Genomic DNA, 17,091 nt, shown 5'->3' on the forward strand with positions numbered 1-17,091 from the left:
CCCAAGAGTGGGGCGATGAGAAAAGTTGATCGCCAAAACTGTAGCATTATCGCGATCTCCAATTATTTGGGCAAGCACTTTTTCAACTTTTGTCGCCTTTGGTCCTAATAGAAGTACTATGCTTCCTAACTATATGGCCCTATTAGGGCAAGTATTTTTCAAACAAAACCCTCACCCTTAATCTCTCGCATTGGCCACTAGTAAGTCCGATAAAGATTTAGGTATTTCCTCTATTCCTTAGATACTCTGATAAATAAATGTAATTGAAGTAATATATGGATGGTAGTAAGAATGGAGGTGGCCGGCCAAGTGGGTGGGTGTGAAATAAATTCAATTATCAAATTAAAATAAATTCAAACAATATAAGTCAAAATATATAACTATATTTTATGTGAGTTATCCGAAAAAAGTTAGAGTTTTTGCTATCTTAAATGTGTTTGAAATAATACTTATTTTGTGTTAAAAATTGCGTGAAAATTTATTTTTGTTTAAATAACATTAGTTCAGATATTAGAACATGCAAAACCTACCCTTGCCTAGCTTAGTCACTTGAATAGCTAGTTTCAATAATTAATCCTTAAATGATAGATTTGATAATTATATAGAGGAAGATTATAATTAGATTAGCTGAAAATCTAAATTATCAAGGTGAAAATCAAATCCGTTTATTTTTTATGACATTGAGATTTTTATCACTATAACATAGAAGTGGCATCAAAACATTCATGATAATTAAATAATTAATGTGATACCAGATGAGTTTCATCTTAATTACATATTTTAGATATCTTTATTCGATCTGGTGATAAACTGATAATGGTTGCACAAATTCTTGATTAAGGCGGACTTTAATTAAGTTATTGTAAAATGAATCAAGGTTACCCTAAAAATATTTAAAGTTACCCATATATACTACAAAAATCACCCATAACATAAAATTTATCCTTAAAAATACTTACTCTCTCCGCTTTTGTAATCGCAGCCGTTTCAATTCACTTATACACTATTGGGCTTATTCTGTTTACCTTGTTTTCATGGATTTTAAGTGTAATAACTTCTAATAAGTTTAGATTGGTTCGATTCAAGAAAAATAAATTCAGATAAGAGTTTTTCAAATACAAATTATAACAAGTTTTAATAAAGTTTGATAAGTTCAAATAAGTTCAGGTAATTAAGTTCTAATAAAAAGTTCAAATCAATTCTAAAAAGATAAGTTTTGATGAACACATCCTTATTCTGAACCTATCCTATCTAAACTTAGTTCTTGTTTACTTCACATTAAAAAAAATATTAAAAGAAGAAATATAATAGAGAATGAGTAAGTTTAATCTGAATTCAGTTTAGTAAAATTAATTTAAGTTTAATAAATTTAATTTCAGTTGAGTAAAAATAATTTCAGTTTAGTTAAAATATGATAAAAGAACTGTCTTAGGGCCTGTTCACATTTACAGAACTGAGCTGAATTGAACTGAACTGAGCTGATTGGAGCTGAACTAAACTGAACTGAATTGAGCTGAGCTAAAATAAGTATTTTATGAGAGAGGGAAATTAGAAGCTGAACAGAAGTGAAGTTAAGTAAATGTGAACATGACCTTATTTTAGAACTTATTTTTAGTAAAATAAATGGAATAAATCGAACAAAGTCTTATATGCTTTGGCCTATTTAATTATTTATCTTCTAATCGACAATAGTAGCAAATTCATTCGATTTTGCAAGTGTCCTTTTCAGCTTGTGAGAAATCAATTTTGAAATGATGACTTTGCACTGTATTTGACTATTTTCTTTGTTGTTTGTCGATCACCCATTGGGGTATATAATGAACTCGAGAAATCAGATGTTAAAGTGATCATTAATTGGCACTAGCTATTAGCTAGAGAGCTAGAGTTTTGGAGGAAAAACAATATCACCGTTCTAGCTAAATTCTGATTATAGCTAAAACTATAGCTAGGATCGATCTAGTTTGAAATAAACCCTGGTAAAATCCCGTACAATAGATGCAAGGTTGTTAAATAATAATAGTGAAAACCAAACAATAAAAACGACATCCCTACCTTATAAAAAGTGGGAAAATACTTTTATGAATAGTGTCAAGACAATTATACCCTTGAAAAAGTTAATTGACATATTTACCCCCAATTAAAATTAATTTTGATGCATTTAAGTATTTAACTTTTGTATAAATAATCATAACACAAAACATGTTTCTACAATTAAATAAAATTAAAATTAATTTTGATGCATTTAAGTATTTAACCTTTCGTATAAATAATCATAACACAAAACATATTTCTACAATTAAATAAATTAAGATATAATCTCTTATTGATCGACTTAAGACAAGTATAATTCAACAGCAACTCAAAGTACGTAAACTTTGAGGGTTAAATTTATAACTCCTCTATGATGGCTAGCTGTATTGTGCGCATCGCGCGTGTAGGCTTCCCTAGTATGAGTAAAAATATAAGGACTTGACACACCAATTATTCAATTATAAGTAAATAACCACTCTATAATGGTTATTATATAATGAACTAGAAAATTAAGGGTTTGTTCTGTTTAGCTTAATTTCAGTTCAGTTCAATTCAATTCAACTCCAATCAGTTCAGTTCAATTCTTAATTTTCTTCTCTCATAAACAATTCATTTCAGCTCTATTCAGTTCTGTTCAGTTCAGCCCCAATCAATTCAATTTAGTTGTTTTCAGTAAATTAGAATAGACCCAAGTTTAGATTTTATATAAAGCAAATGTCATTTTTAGACACAATCCTCCGTTATAGAAACATGAATACTTTTTTTTTGAAACAAATATGAATACTTTATTTTAAGCAAATACTTTTGGTGGGAAATTTTTTAATATGATGCTGCCAAGTGTCTCTTTTATTCGCCTTAAATAATACGTAAAAACAAAAAAAATAAAGTATCAGGAAAAGAAAATAATTTCATTTTACCTTTCCGATCCTTTGCTTTTCCAGTTGAATCCTTTTATCTACACTCTCTATATATGGTGTATAGTAGACTTTGTTTTGTTTACCTTTGATTTGATCACTTTAATTATTTTCACATTTGAGAAAAAATTAGCACAAGCAAATAAGCTCAGTCCAATTAAGAAAATAAGTACACATTCATAAGTTAACTTTTTTTAAAATAAAATAAAATAAAATACTACTCCCTCCATAGTTGACATATTTGACTTTTTTCACTACTCAAAAAATAACTTGATCATCATTGTTTAGTATAATTACATTTAAAAAAAATTATTTTGAAACACATTGTTAAATATGTACTAATATAAAGTTACATAATATTAACCTTTTAATAATTATTAATAATATAATCATATACATCTAAAATCAAAGTAATGCATTAACATTTGTATCAAGTTTAATTGTGTCAATTATTTAAGAATGAATTGAAGGGATTACATGTTTAAATAAACTTAGTTTAAAAATTAGAAGGGTTTACCAAGTTCAATTAACATCCACATTCTTACTCTGTAAAGGTTTGATAAGTTCAATTATGAAAAATAAGTTTAGATAAGTAAAAATCATGTATTTTTCCTAGCATTTTAGGCCAACATGCAAGCTGAAGGAAATTTTTAAATGAATATATATTGCAAATTATACTAAAATTTGGTTTAAATAGGTGTCTTTAATGCTAAAGTGACCACATTTCAAGTAAAAATAGACTAAACTCGTGATATGTATGGGCAAATTAATAAAGGAGAAGTAATCAATAACTGGTGATTGGAATCATTGAGAGAGCTATTATGTACATACTCGTAATTTAAAATGAACATAAACTTAACAATAAAAAATCATTTTGAAATTTCCTCATAAATATTTGTCTCTACTATTTCTAAATTTGCTATTCGTGCTAATTATATTTGCAGTGTAGGTCCCAGATCGTTTGTGGCACGTAAATTCCTAATTTTTATTTATCTATTTTATTTTATTTTTTTATATTAGATGTTTATCAATTAGTCAAACATATTTATATTAATAATATCATAATTAGCAAGATAATAAGTATATATATAATTAGAACAACCCCTCCAAAAAAAAAAAGAAAAAAAAAAGAAAAATTGAGAATTTAAAGGGGAGAAAAGCATTACATGCATTAATATATACCCATTTCACATAATACAAGTAATTAATTAATTAATCTAATAGCTTTGAACCATAATATTAAAATTTCTCTTATAATTATTAGACCTTCTCCTAGAACTAGATCGTCTACCTCCATCCCATCTTTCAGCCAATATATTCTCAATTTCACTTGGGTTACAAGGTATGGTAAGTGCACCACCATGATCAAACCCATACTCTTCAGCTGCCTTTTCCAACAATGCTAGAAACATAGGGTGTGTTAAGTACCTTAGAGGCACAACGAACCTCTTGACCTCCCCTCCATCAACAGCCACCGCGGCAAAATGCCCATCCTTGACATCCTCAGGCACCATGTTTGAGTCACCTCCAGAGTGACATACCTCCTCCTCATGATCATGTTGATCTTGGAGCTCATCAACATCGGACATCGAAAGCCTCTTCCCTTTTGAGAAACTCCTTTGTAACTTCTCCATGACTATTTTAAGGTTGATCATCTTATTTTTCTTAGAAATGAGCTTAGAGTATGCCATAATATAGAACAAGCTAAGCTTAGTATAGATTATATAGTAGTAGGAAATTATATAATATGGTATTATGTTTTTTGGTCAAATATTAAGGCTTAAGGTTGCACTTTTTTTTGTGTGTAAAATGATGTAAATTAGGTAGGTATTTATAGGAAAAATTGAAAGTATTAATGATGATAAGAAGGCAATGGAAGAAAAAGGCTAAGGCAAGAAAGACACGGCGGAAGAAACGACAAAGGACGTGATATTAAAGAGGGAGACCGTTGCATGTGAAGAAAAACCCTTAGCTTTCTTATTAGCTTATGTAACGTCTATTTCGCAATGGTTGTCCTACTATACACTATACAACAACACCCCACTCTCAGTATTCAGTATACCCTTAGGCACTCACTTTGAACTTGCTTCGTTCTTCTACTTGTTTGTGTTGTGTTTTTGGATCTCGGATATTCGATCTCTTACCTAATTTGTAATCCTTATACTTGATTATACAACATGCTTAGTCGCCCAAAGTTTCATAAATGGTGTATGTCATGCTGAGTTACAAATATGTAGTATTATATTTTTTTGTTCGCAAAGAGAGCTAATAGGACAGTGATTTAAAAGGGATTTGATCTCAAATTAGGTTTTTGGAACCAACCCAACGACTTTATTCAAATAAGTTACTTGGCTATCACCATTGGGTTACAAGTAGTTAATTAACCTATACTGACAATTAACGTTTAATTTGTATGATTTGAGGCCAGGTGAGTTTTAGCTAATTTATGGTTATCAATTATGAAACACAAAGTATGACCTAGCCCACCTAGGCTTTGTGTGTATATTTGTATGAACAATCTGTTAAACAGTACTTATATGTGATCACATTGAAGATTTTGAGCGATTTATTAAGTAGTACGGAGTAACTTTTAGGCCTACTTTGTTTTGTTCAACTAATTTTTTAAAAATTAGACAGGCTCAAAAAATTTAATTTAGACGATTTAATTAGTATAGATACTTTCAAACAATTTCAGACAGATAATTTGGACTAGGTAATAAGTTCACCTAGGTTCAAACAAAAAAAATGTTTGGATTTAAGTTGAACTAAGATTAGTTAACACAAATGCGTCAACACTTGTTTTGATTAGATCAAACATTATTAACTACAGTACTTGCAAATAATTTGAAAAGCTCTTGGGCTTTTGGTATGTCCTATTCGATTTAAATTGTATACGTTTATCTTGTTATGCTATATGAACTTAGTTTATTTAAACAATTAAATCTAGCTAGCTATATTTGGCCTGAATTTGTTTGAAATAATCTTTTCTAAAGTTATTTTGTATAAACTTAAGAGTAACTTTTGTTTACACTCGGTGTACAGTAATATGAGTAATTTACTACAGTATTTGAAATTATATTATTTGATCTACAGTTAGTAAGGTCCGTAATGACACTAGCGACTACTATTAATTTTTCACAGTAAGCTAGGTTTTGAAAACCTAGTATATCATTGCTGCCTGATTGATGTTCAGTCAAGTAATGGTAAAAATCAACTTTAGAGTATACAGTTGGTGTTAGAATTGAAAGATGCCAAAAATAATTGCTATTTAGAGTATAGCCTCTTACACAAAAGTTGCCAAGTTATGAGTAAAACAGTCTTTTTTTCTTGGGTACATAACTTTCAAACTATGAGATAATCTATCTTCCTCAATCTAACAACAAAAAAAGTTATATCTTGGATTTTATTAGGAATTATACTTTACCTCCCTTGAGAAAATTAATAACAAAATTACAATCATCAATTTTCTAAGAACGGTCCATATATTTATTTTTTTAAAATCTGATCTAGCTATAAAAAAAACAGTACAATAGCTAATCATGTTGAACACAAATATTGAATTGCTACTTCGATCATTAACTTCTACGGAGTAGGAAGTAGCCAAGTACGAGTATATATAACGACTACCTAGCTTAGGGAGTACCGTCAAAAGGTAATGAAACGCTGCGCTACTACATACAAGTATACAACCGGCCATTAGCTTATTGAGAACTCAATTCGAATACATCTTAATTAGGGTAAGTTATTGCTACTCTCTCAATTCGAATATAATTGTCTTAATTTGATTTTTTTTTGTGGTCGTTGAGGACGTCGGATCCAAATGAGCAACAAACAAGTTATAAGAAAATCTTAGCTAGGCAAATCTAATTGACTATCTCTTTAGTTAAGTAAATAACACCAAATAAAGAAGTTTGAATTAGGGTACGTTATAGATACCAATTAAGGTCCCGTTCTTTTGGACTGAAATTTGCTGAATTGAACTAAAAAGGTCTACAGAGAAGTTCAAAAGAACGGGGCATAAGTAATGTGTACATCCGGATGGACTTTGTACTATGATCATTAACATGGTAGGTCAAATCAATGTTTCATATTAGGAAAGGTTAGGCCTAAATGTACGCACATATATAGGCAGTTAGTCTGAACTTTGTCAAATGATGTGTTTTCTTTGCCATATATCACTTTCTTATCCACAATTTCATACATGGCTTAGCCACATGACACTTCCACACTCTGCTTTCATTGCATTTGCAACTATCATTTTAAAGTGAAAATGTGAAATTCTCCATAATATACTCGACCTCTAATCTCCTACATGTAGATAATTTTTAAAAATGAACTTGTATACAACACATAAAATTAAATCTTGTATGAGTTATATCAAATGGTAAGTATGGACAAATTATTGAAAATATGGAAAATTAAGCCTTTAATTTGTTTGTTTCAACTTAAGGGCATGTTTGTTCATCTTAATTTTACTTATTTTAGGTGTTATTAGTTCAAATAAGTTTAAATAAGTTCAGTTCAGGAAGGTTTAACAAGGGTTACACAAGTACAAATTACAACTAAAATAATTTAAATAAAGTCTAATTAATTAATTAGTTCAAAAAAAGTTCTGAAAAAGTTCAAATAAGTTTAAATAAGATAAGATAAGTTCATAAGAGTGAATATAACCCACCATGTGCTGAATTTGATACTCATACTATATTATTCGAAATCAGTCCAAATTAACCATTAACTCATACTTCCTCCGTTTTCTTTTACTTGCAACACACCTTTTAGGCACGCAGTTTTAGGAGATGATTAGTGAGGATAAACGAGCGATTTTATTAATATAATTTTTACACGAAGATTAGAATAGGGTTAAGTATCATTTGTAAAAATTATAATGAATAATTTATCCGTTTACATTACATAAACCCGACCTCAAAACACGTGCCACAAGGCTGTGTTGCAAGTAAAAAGAAACGGAGGAAGTATGAACTTACAAAAGTTTCAGTATAGCAATATTAATATGCGAGTGTATGAGAGATCTATTCAGTCTAAAAAACTTGTCCTAACTTAAATAGATCCACCCTAAATACATGAGTTGCGTAAAATATAAATACTCCGTAATTTAATCACTTAAAATTAGAATATCACCTCATAATTAGCATAAAAAATTACTACATACCTCGATCAGAATTATACTGTATATGAAAGTTTTGCATGCATTGAACTGATATAAATATAATGGCATTGTTTTTGGTGAATAATTATAGTGCAACATTACAAATTTACAACTCATCATTGATGAGTTATCAGAAATTTCTCATACAAATACTTGAGTGTCATCCTAATCTATAGCTGTGATCTGATCTGTAAATGGTCAGTGATTGATCTGATCTGTACGTGCTCTTCGTTCTTCTCATCAGATTGCATGCAATTCATAATTTAATTAAATGACGAGGGTCCTACTCCAAATAATCAATGGCTTTTTATGTTTGGTATTCAGTGATTTTTTATGTTCAATTCTGGTTTTTTCCGCCTGCCAATTCTTGTTTTCTCCATCAATTTGTTACAATTTAATGTAGCTAAGCTAGCCAGCTAGGGTATTTCTTAACTACTGCACCTTCCGTTTCTGAAAGAAGCTAGGTTACGTTTGGTAGTTTAACGTATACTATGGTTAGTAAGGAAAATAAGATACTAATGGAATGAAAACAATAATTGAATGTTATATATATCGAGTATAAAGGAGAAATGTACTATGTGATATTAAGTACTACAAGTAGTATTCCGTATCCACCACTTGTCCTTTGGCTCTGCGGACTTTTTAAATCTGTACGTGTTGTCGTCTTTCTCATTCATAATTCATCAGAATCATAATAATACATGTGTAAAGATATGCAAGTAGTTCGTGACGTTATTGTTTTTTGATTTCATTTTAACTCTAAGTAGATTTAGTCTAGTTTTTAGTTACTTCTTTCTTACAAATAATTAATAATTGAATGAACGTGAGTACATAAAATAATAGTGAACAACTCCTAACTTTTTAGGGATATTACTACATAAAAGGATAAAATTAGGTTATTCATTGTTATACTTTAGTTTATCTTTTACTATCTCTGTTTTTCTGAGCCATTTACTATTCATAAGGTTAAAGTTACAAAAATTTGGTCATGTCTAATTGTGTATGTATATATGAGAGAAAAAACCATTATCAACTTAGATCTTATTAGATTTGTATTGTTATAATTAATTTTGAGTTTATCGATTTTGTATAATTTTTATTAATGCATAATTAAAGATAATAATTGTCAAAATAGTGCATTAGAGACCGTGTAAAATGCAAGTGATCGAGTAGAACTTAGCAAACAAAGAGTATCATATTAGAGTGAAATATATACGAAGTACATACATTCATGGAATATTTAATAATAAAAGAAGATTTAGATCATTTAAATCAAGCCTATATTTCAAAATTATGCGTGCACCTTGCACAATGATAATGTTATTAATCCTTACTTCCTTAATCCTTATGAATCTAATAAGATCTAAGTTGATAATACATTAAGGATTAATATGATCATGTCCAATTAAGCAATTCTTACATACCCTATGTTCCTTAATGTTCTTATTAATCCTTGCTTCCTTAATCCTTATGAATCTAATAAGATCTAACTTGATAATACATTAAGGATTAATATGATCATGTCCAATTAAGTAATTCTTACATACCCTATGTTCCTTAATGTTCTGATTAATCCTTACTTCCTTAATCCTTATTAATTAGTTCCTTAGTGTTCTTAATTATTATATATTCGGTATATACTCCCTCCGTTCTTTTCACAAAAACACAAAACAGTAGAAGTATAGAGTAAATCTTCAAGATTTGAGCAATTGATTACTCATAAGAGTAGTCATATATGACCTTTAGCAAGTAGTAACTAGAGAAGTCAGAAGTCGGCAAAGAAGTTTAATATAGAACCATGTGTTTGCTGCTTAGTCGTTGATCCTTGAAGAATTGTACTTGTATCATTGGTGGCATCTATTACACGGCGTACGGTAGTTTTGTGGTTGAAATGGGTTAGGGTTTTGGGACACATGATGTTCGCTTTCGTACAAAAACAGTTGAAAACATGCTTTAACTTCAATTCCACCCAAATAGGTCACTTATGATCAGTATCATCGCCCTAGCTAAAAGTATTCTTTATTAGATTTACATACGCGTGATGTGTGTTTTAAATTTCAAGAAACACGTACATTTAAAAACATATTTACCAACTAAAGACATGTTCTCTGTTTTTTTAATTACTTGACCCACTTAGACTTTTACCCTATTTATCATCTCTCTTTTGACCGTCTTTAATTTTGTAAATTATGTAAAGAAAAACATATCCATGGGGGATCTTGTTAGAATCATAATAAATATATACTACTCCGTATTACAATATATAACTTCTCATGATAATTTGGATCATGTAATTATTTTTTTTTTTTTTTTTTTTTTGAGATTAATGTTTGTGTATTTGATTATACGTATAATCATGAGTAGAATTAGTTAATCTAAGAAAATTGAGGTGCAATATATACGGTAGTTTGATTAGTTCGTTCACCCTTTAATTGTTTGTCGAAATCTTGAGTAATACCTGAATGCTTAACTCATTAACTACACGGAAGAAATGTAAATATAGTGACAAGTATTCATCAATCTTGTCGATAAGAAAGTGAGAAATTTAGAGCAGTGGTTTGAAATATGATTATCATATGATTATATAGTTCATAATTGACATATTTTTTCTAGGTAGTTAAATATATTAGTGTTTTTTTTTTTTTTTTTTTTTTTGAGAAAATAATTATATTAGTTTTATAAAATAGTATTATCAACAATTTTTTCACTTTTGTATTTTCTTTCAATAATAAGTATTACTAGTCAAAAAAATACGAAAAAAATTAAGTACGCGCAAGTTTGAAATTAAAAGTCGCTCCGTCACTATGAATACCGATCGATCATCTAAATAAATGAGCTGTAGCCGTCCATATCTGCAAGAAGATATTTGCGGCATTTTTGTACTTAATACGAAGTATATAAAGTTATATATTTTTGGTGATGAATTCAACATGTGCAAAAATGAATTCAGGCACACTTCATAGCTACTATAACACGTGAATAATACAAGCTAAGTACCAATAATACTTGGATCAGCATTTATAAACAACAGTAAAGTTGGATTATATGTTAGCTTAGTAATACTACGTGTATATATGGATGTAGGACGATAATTGTGATCTAGGATCAATGAACGTCTCGAAAAAGATTCGAACCCGACATAGGGAGCCATGGTAATCTTTTGTAAGCAACACAATTGTTCCTGTATAGTAGTATTGAACTTGACATAAGATAAATCTTACCAGATGTTCTAGTGATGAGACAAGAGCTAAATAATATGTGCATTTTAGGTATTTAAGGGTCCAATTCTGCTTTTTTTTACGCGTCTTTAATATACATTGATTAATTTGTATGTTGTGTCCAACAAAACATAGAAAAAATTGTAGATGTTATTATTGTAGTATAATAATTTTTAGCATATGAATCATGTGTTATACTTGTATAATGTTAGATCCATTGAATATATATACTTGAAAGATGTTAAGAAGTATGTAAGACAACAGAGTAAATACTGTATATTTGGATTTTCTTCTTATATTTGAAGTCCAAATTTCACGAGTGACTGTTATCCTATCACGCGCAAATTGTGCATTATTCTTTGATAGTAACGTGTAAATAATGATCAAGATATAATTCATACTCTACTGTAAATAATGATAAGGCCACTGATCGATGATCAAGATATACCACTAATTAAATTATTCGGGATTTGTGAATATTTGTGATCAGCTTATAAGTCCCTAAACTTTCACTTTTATTAATTCCAAGTCATTAGCTCAAGGTCATTTATCTTAATCTTAATTTTTAAATACGATGCCACGTATGTATTAAGATCCCCAAACAATGGTTAATCAACTAAAGAAGTTGACTCATTAATGGTTAAGAGACCCATTTGTCTCATTTAAACTTGAGGGACTTTAATTAAGTGCACAAATACCATACTTTAGGGACAATATTTAATCTTTAAACTCTTTACTCTATAATGTGGAGTATCTACTAATTGAAAATTTATAGCTTAGCTATTGGCATATGCTTAAAATGAATCACTCAATTGTATTAATTAAGCTAAGTAAGATTATGGATTTCTTAAAAAAATTAAGTACAACGGGATATTTATGCATGGGTATATATAAGATTATCATTCTGTGACTTTATGGGTACATTTTAGATCATCATGCATCAATCATAAAATTTAATGATTTATAACCATAGTTAATCACGTATAATATGTATAAGAGTAGAATCTTATTATTGATAATATTATGTAATAGAATCAATTACATTTATAAATAAGCAACACATTATTATACACTAACTAAAACATTACGTCAATCCTTCTTAAAAAAAATTGTGTCAATCAAGATTTATATCCATATTAATCACGCATATTATATATATATATATATATATATATATATATATATATATATATAACTTTATTGTCTCACAACCCTAAATAGAATTTAATGAATGATAATAGAATGTAATAAAATATAATAATTTAATAAGAAAATATAAAAATAGCGGGAAAATAATTGATGACATTGTGACAAGTGTCTATCTTAGGTTCGCTTTAATTTTAGTATAGGTTAATAGATTAAAACTTATTTCTTTTACTGATTCTCTATTTTTTTTTATAAATAAATTAAATATATTATAACTGGATCCTATTTTAAAGAAATTTTTAAAACGGATTTTATGATGGAAATATAATCGAGTTATATGATATTATATAAAAGGCTTATTTGCGTCGCTTATTTATAGTGTATTTGCGTCGCTTATTTATAGTGTATTTGCGTCGCTTCTATGAGCGACGCAACTGCTCGCGACGCAAATGACTTTTAAATCATTTGCGTCGCTCCTAGGCGCGACACAAATAAGAGTCATTTGCGTCACTCCTTTATAAACAAGTGACGCAAATAAGAGTTATTTGCGTCGCTCCTTTATAAACAAGTGACGCAAATAGCTGTTTTGAGCAACTTCTTGTTTGTTATTTGCGTCACTTGTTTATATAGGAGTGACGCAAATGACTTACTAGATAATACAAAATTGCTTTATTTGCGTCACTCACTCACTTGCTTGTTTAATGAGTGACGCAAATGATGTGATTTTTTTTAAAAAAAAAGTTATAATAATTGCTTGTATATGTTTATAGTACATGTTTTCCTTGGTAGTGGTATAAAGTAATATGCTAACGTCAATAATTGAAATTAAAATGCAATATTAATGAATGCAAATATAAATTTTGGCAAAGTCTCCTTTGTATTTTGGCCTACCCATAAAATTGGGAATGACGGCATTATATTAACAACCTGTCCAATAATTTACATCTCAATATCATTCATGCTCCATCAGTATTTATTTGTTCATGTCTGCAGATACTCTCTGAAAAAAGATGGAAAGATGTTACAGCCACTTTCAATTTCCTTCCACAGCCACAAATGCTTCTTTTGAGCTGCGAAAATACTACTATTCATTGCTTCGACACTATGAGCGAATCTACTACTTCAATGCACGCGATTATTCTCCTGGTACCACCCTCATCACTCTATGCATGCCTGCTTTTGTATTTAGTCTGTAGCTTTTACTGTGCTGATTTTATTTTTACAGGTTTCTTGCAGAGTCTGAATCCTGCACCTTCTGCAGTCCATGGATTGCCTGAAATGTCCGCAGCAGCAGCTCAGCCTGCAAATGTACATCAGAACCAGATAAACACTACAGAGTCTGTGTCTCAATGTATGCTTCAATTCTATGTAGAGTGACAATTGTTTGACTTGTGCTTTTCATCACTTATATGGTTCACACAAACAAATGCCTATCTACTTACTGTACTTAGCATATTTGGCTGGGTCTTATCTTTACCTTGCTAAGAGGAACAGGCTATGTGTCCTTCATCGGTTTTGTCTGTATTTGTTTGTATAGGAAATGGTCTAGCAAATCATTTTTGTAGTATATGTTAGCAGAAACAAATACTAATGTGTTAGAGGGCTAACTAAATGTTTAATACTTGAATTTTGGAACATCACCAAATGCAATTAGTTCAAAGGCAAATTATAACATAATCTGTACTAGATAATTGAAGATGACAGAAAAGAATATCTTACAAATTAAGCTTTTTCAGGATGTTTGTAAACCATCCATTAAATGTGTGTTTAAAATAACCACTTATATGATACAGTAGTAGGTATATATTTACATAAGCTAAGCATGCAAAGCTCACAACAGAAAGAAACTAAATTGCTTTTACAAAGCTCACAACAGATGGGCCATTTTCACATATATGCAAATAACCTTGATGACGATACCCACTGGAAATGTTTTGGCAACCGTCTGATATTATAGATACTCAAACCTCATTTACTAATACAAAAAGGTGTGTGCTTTGTGAAAGAAATATGAAGTTACATGTTTACTAGCCAAGAATCCCATCCTATTGTTAGCAAACTTTAAAGGTTTTCCAACTTTGTTCTGGTATGATGTATTGCAGTATTTTAACATTCATTTTCCTTTCACCAGCAGCACCATCTGGGGGGTATCCTATCATTGGAGTGATAGATGGAAAGTTTGAAAGTGGGTATCTAGTTACTGTCACAATTGAAAAGGATAAACTTAAAGGAGTTCTCTACTAGACTCCACCAACTAAAGTTAATCAAGCGCCACAAACATCTTGTATCCAACTTCGATCCATTTTCAACCACTGAATAACAAAATTAATTTTAAGATAATGTGTATATTTTCTAACATATATAGCTCCTTAACCATAAACAAGAATATAAGGCATCAAACATTTTCATTCAAATTTTATCTCATGTAAATGCAATGACATGATCCAACAAGGTCCTTATCACTCCAACCTAACCCATTCTTGAATGTCCTATCTCACTTGGTTCTATAGAAAATCCGGCAGCATTTCCCTATAGTTCTCCAAGCACACAATGTAGATAATCGGCTATCTACATATGTACCCAGAGAACGATCGAGAAATAGTGAGCCATGATCTTCTTAGACCCAAAAACAGTTCAAGTAGTTATCACCTAAATGAGATAGAATATTCAAGAACAGTCCCAAACCGGGGACTATTCAAGACTAACTCCTAATGAGTGAGCCCTGAACGGGTATCTAAGCCAATGATGCAAGTATTATTGCAATTCCAATCAATTATATCACAATTAAAAATCTCATACAATTCACAATCATTATACCAACCACAAAAAATAAGTTAATACAAAGAATGGTTTAGATATATATACCACAGTGAAGACAATCTCGTATGTGTACTACCGCCTTAATCGTTTGTCCACAACCAGAACCTCGAGCAACTTGTGGAACTCACTTCCGCATAATTAAGAATCTGCCATATAAAATTAATTACATATATTAAACCAACAATATTCAATCATACTATAAAATATTTTCTAATTAATTCTATCTACAAATTAATTTAAATTACATATATTAAACCAACAATATTCAATCATACTATAAAATATTTTCTAATTAATTCTATCTACAAATTAAATTACATATATTAAACCAACAATATTCAATCATACTATAAAATATTTTCTAATTAATTCTATCTACAAATAAAATTCCATATATTAAACCAACAATATTCAATCACACTATAAAATATTTTCTAATTAATTCTATCTACAATAAAATTACATATATTAACCCAATTTTCTGTGAACTTTTTTTTTTGTTTTTTTTTTGAGAAAATTAAAATATTGAACATAAATAGAAGCAATCTTACCTTAGGTGAAATTGACTTCACAAATTCAACAATGTCGAGCCTAAATGTAGTTGATTTGGGCGAACACTGGTCGAACTACTACACTAATCGAACTTCAATTATAAAGGCTGTAATTTGCTCGTCCATCCTCGAATTTTTGGGGGGCGAAATTAATCAAGTAATTCACTCAAAAATTCAATTATAAAGGCAGTAATTCACTCAACGAATTCCTGGGGTTTTAATTTGATTTTTTTACTCGAAATTGCTCGAATTAATGCTCGAATTTGCTCAATTTTTTTGCTCAAATTTGCTCGTATTTGCCCATAATCGAATTTGCTCGAATTAATGCTCGAATTCCTGGGGTTTCTTAGGGTTTTTTTTGTTTGTTTTGCTCGAAATTAGAGGTTTGTAAACCTGAATTTTTTCCGATTATGGGTGTTGTCAATATTGCGGTTAGGTTGTTGAATTTGTGGGGGTTTTTTTGGTCGAATTTATGGATGTTTTTGGGTCGAATTTTCGGGGTTTTTGGGTCGATTTTCTGGGGATTTTGGGTCGAAATGCCTTGAATTTCAGGGTGATTTTTGCTCGAATTTCTTGGGGTGTATGGGTCAAATTTCTGGGGTTTTTTTGCTCGAAATTCTGGGTGTTTAGCTGTAGGAAATCGTTGTTCTTGGAAGATAAGAGTAGCGCTGTTTTTTTTATTTTAGTAAAAGGGAGGCAGCTAGCAAGTGGAATCCGAAATAACCTAAATGCAAAAGAGTGATTTGCGTCACTCAACTAATAAAATGTGACACAAATAGCTCAAAGTTTAATGCTGCACATTACTTATTTGTGTCGCTTATTAATTAAAGGAATGACGCATTTTAATTTTATCACTCATTTGCGTCACTTGTCACTATATGAGCGACGCAAATAACATTATTATATGCGTCGTTTCACTAATTAAGAGCGACGCAAATAACAGAAAGCTAAAATGTATCTGACTTTTGCATCGCTTCTTGGTAAATGTGCGACGCAAATCACTTTTAAGGATGCTAAAAAAAACATTTGTTTCGTTCTTTTGTATGAGTGACGCAAATAAGGCGACGCAAATGTACGTTTTTCTACTAGTGGTTATGATTAATTTTATATAAAAGAAATATTAGAAGTATATCGATAATAAAACTCTATACAATATTTTTATATTACAAAATCTATCCAATCTAATCTAATGTTATATTTGATGAAATCACTATAATATCTATTTCTCGCCTACGTAGAGCGAC

At 30.0% G+C, this 17,091-nt stretch overlaps 1 protein-coding gene and 1 pseudogene across 1 annotated transcript; one reads left to right on the forward strand and one right to left on the reverse strand.

Annotated features, from left to right (window-relative positions):
* Positions 1–4,095: 4,095 nt before the first annotated feature.
* Positions 4,096–4,767, reverse strand: LOC145635344 (protein SMALL AUXIN UP-REGULATED RNA 54-like). The gene has a single exon (XM_081686623.1). The coding sequence runs from the start codon at positions 4,634–4,636 to the stop codon at positions 4,163–4,165; it is 474 nt and encodes a 157-aa protein (XP_081542749.1). The 5' UTR covers positions 4,637–4,767; the 3' UTR covers positions 4,096–4,162.
* An 8,719-nt stretch (positions 4,768–13,486) lies between these two features.
* On the forward strand, positions 13,487–14,720 carry LOC145637282 (high mobility group B protein 15 pseudogene; annotated as a pseudogene).
* The last annotated feature ends 2,371 nt before the right edge of the window (positions 14,721–17,091 follow it).

The sequence above is a fragment of the Chenopodium album genome, chromosome 6, assembly GCF_948465745.1.
Source record: "Chenopodium album chromosome 6, dcCheAlbu1.1, whole genome shotgun sequence".
NCBI classification, from domain to species: Eukaryota; Viridiplantae; Streptophyta; class Magnoliopsida; order Caryophyllales; family Amaranthaceae; genus Chenopodium; species Chenopodium album.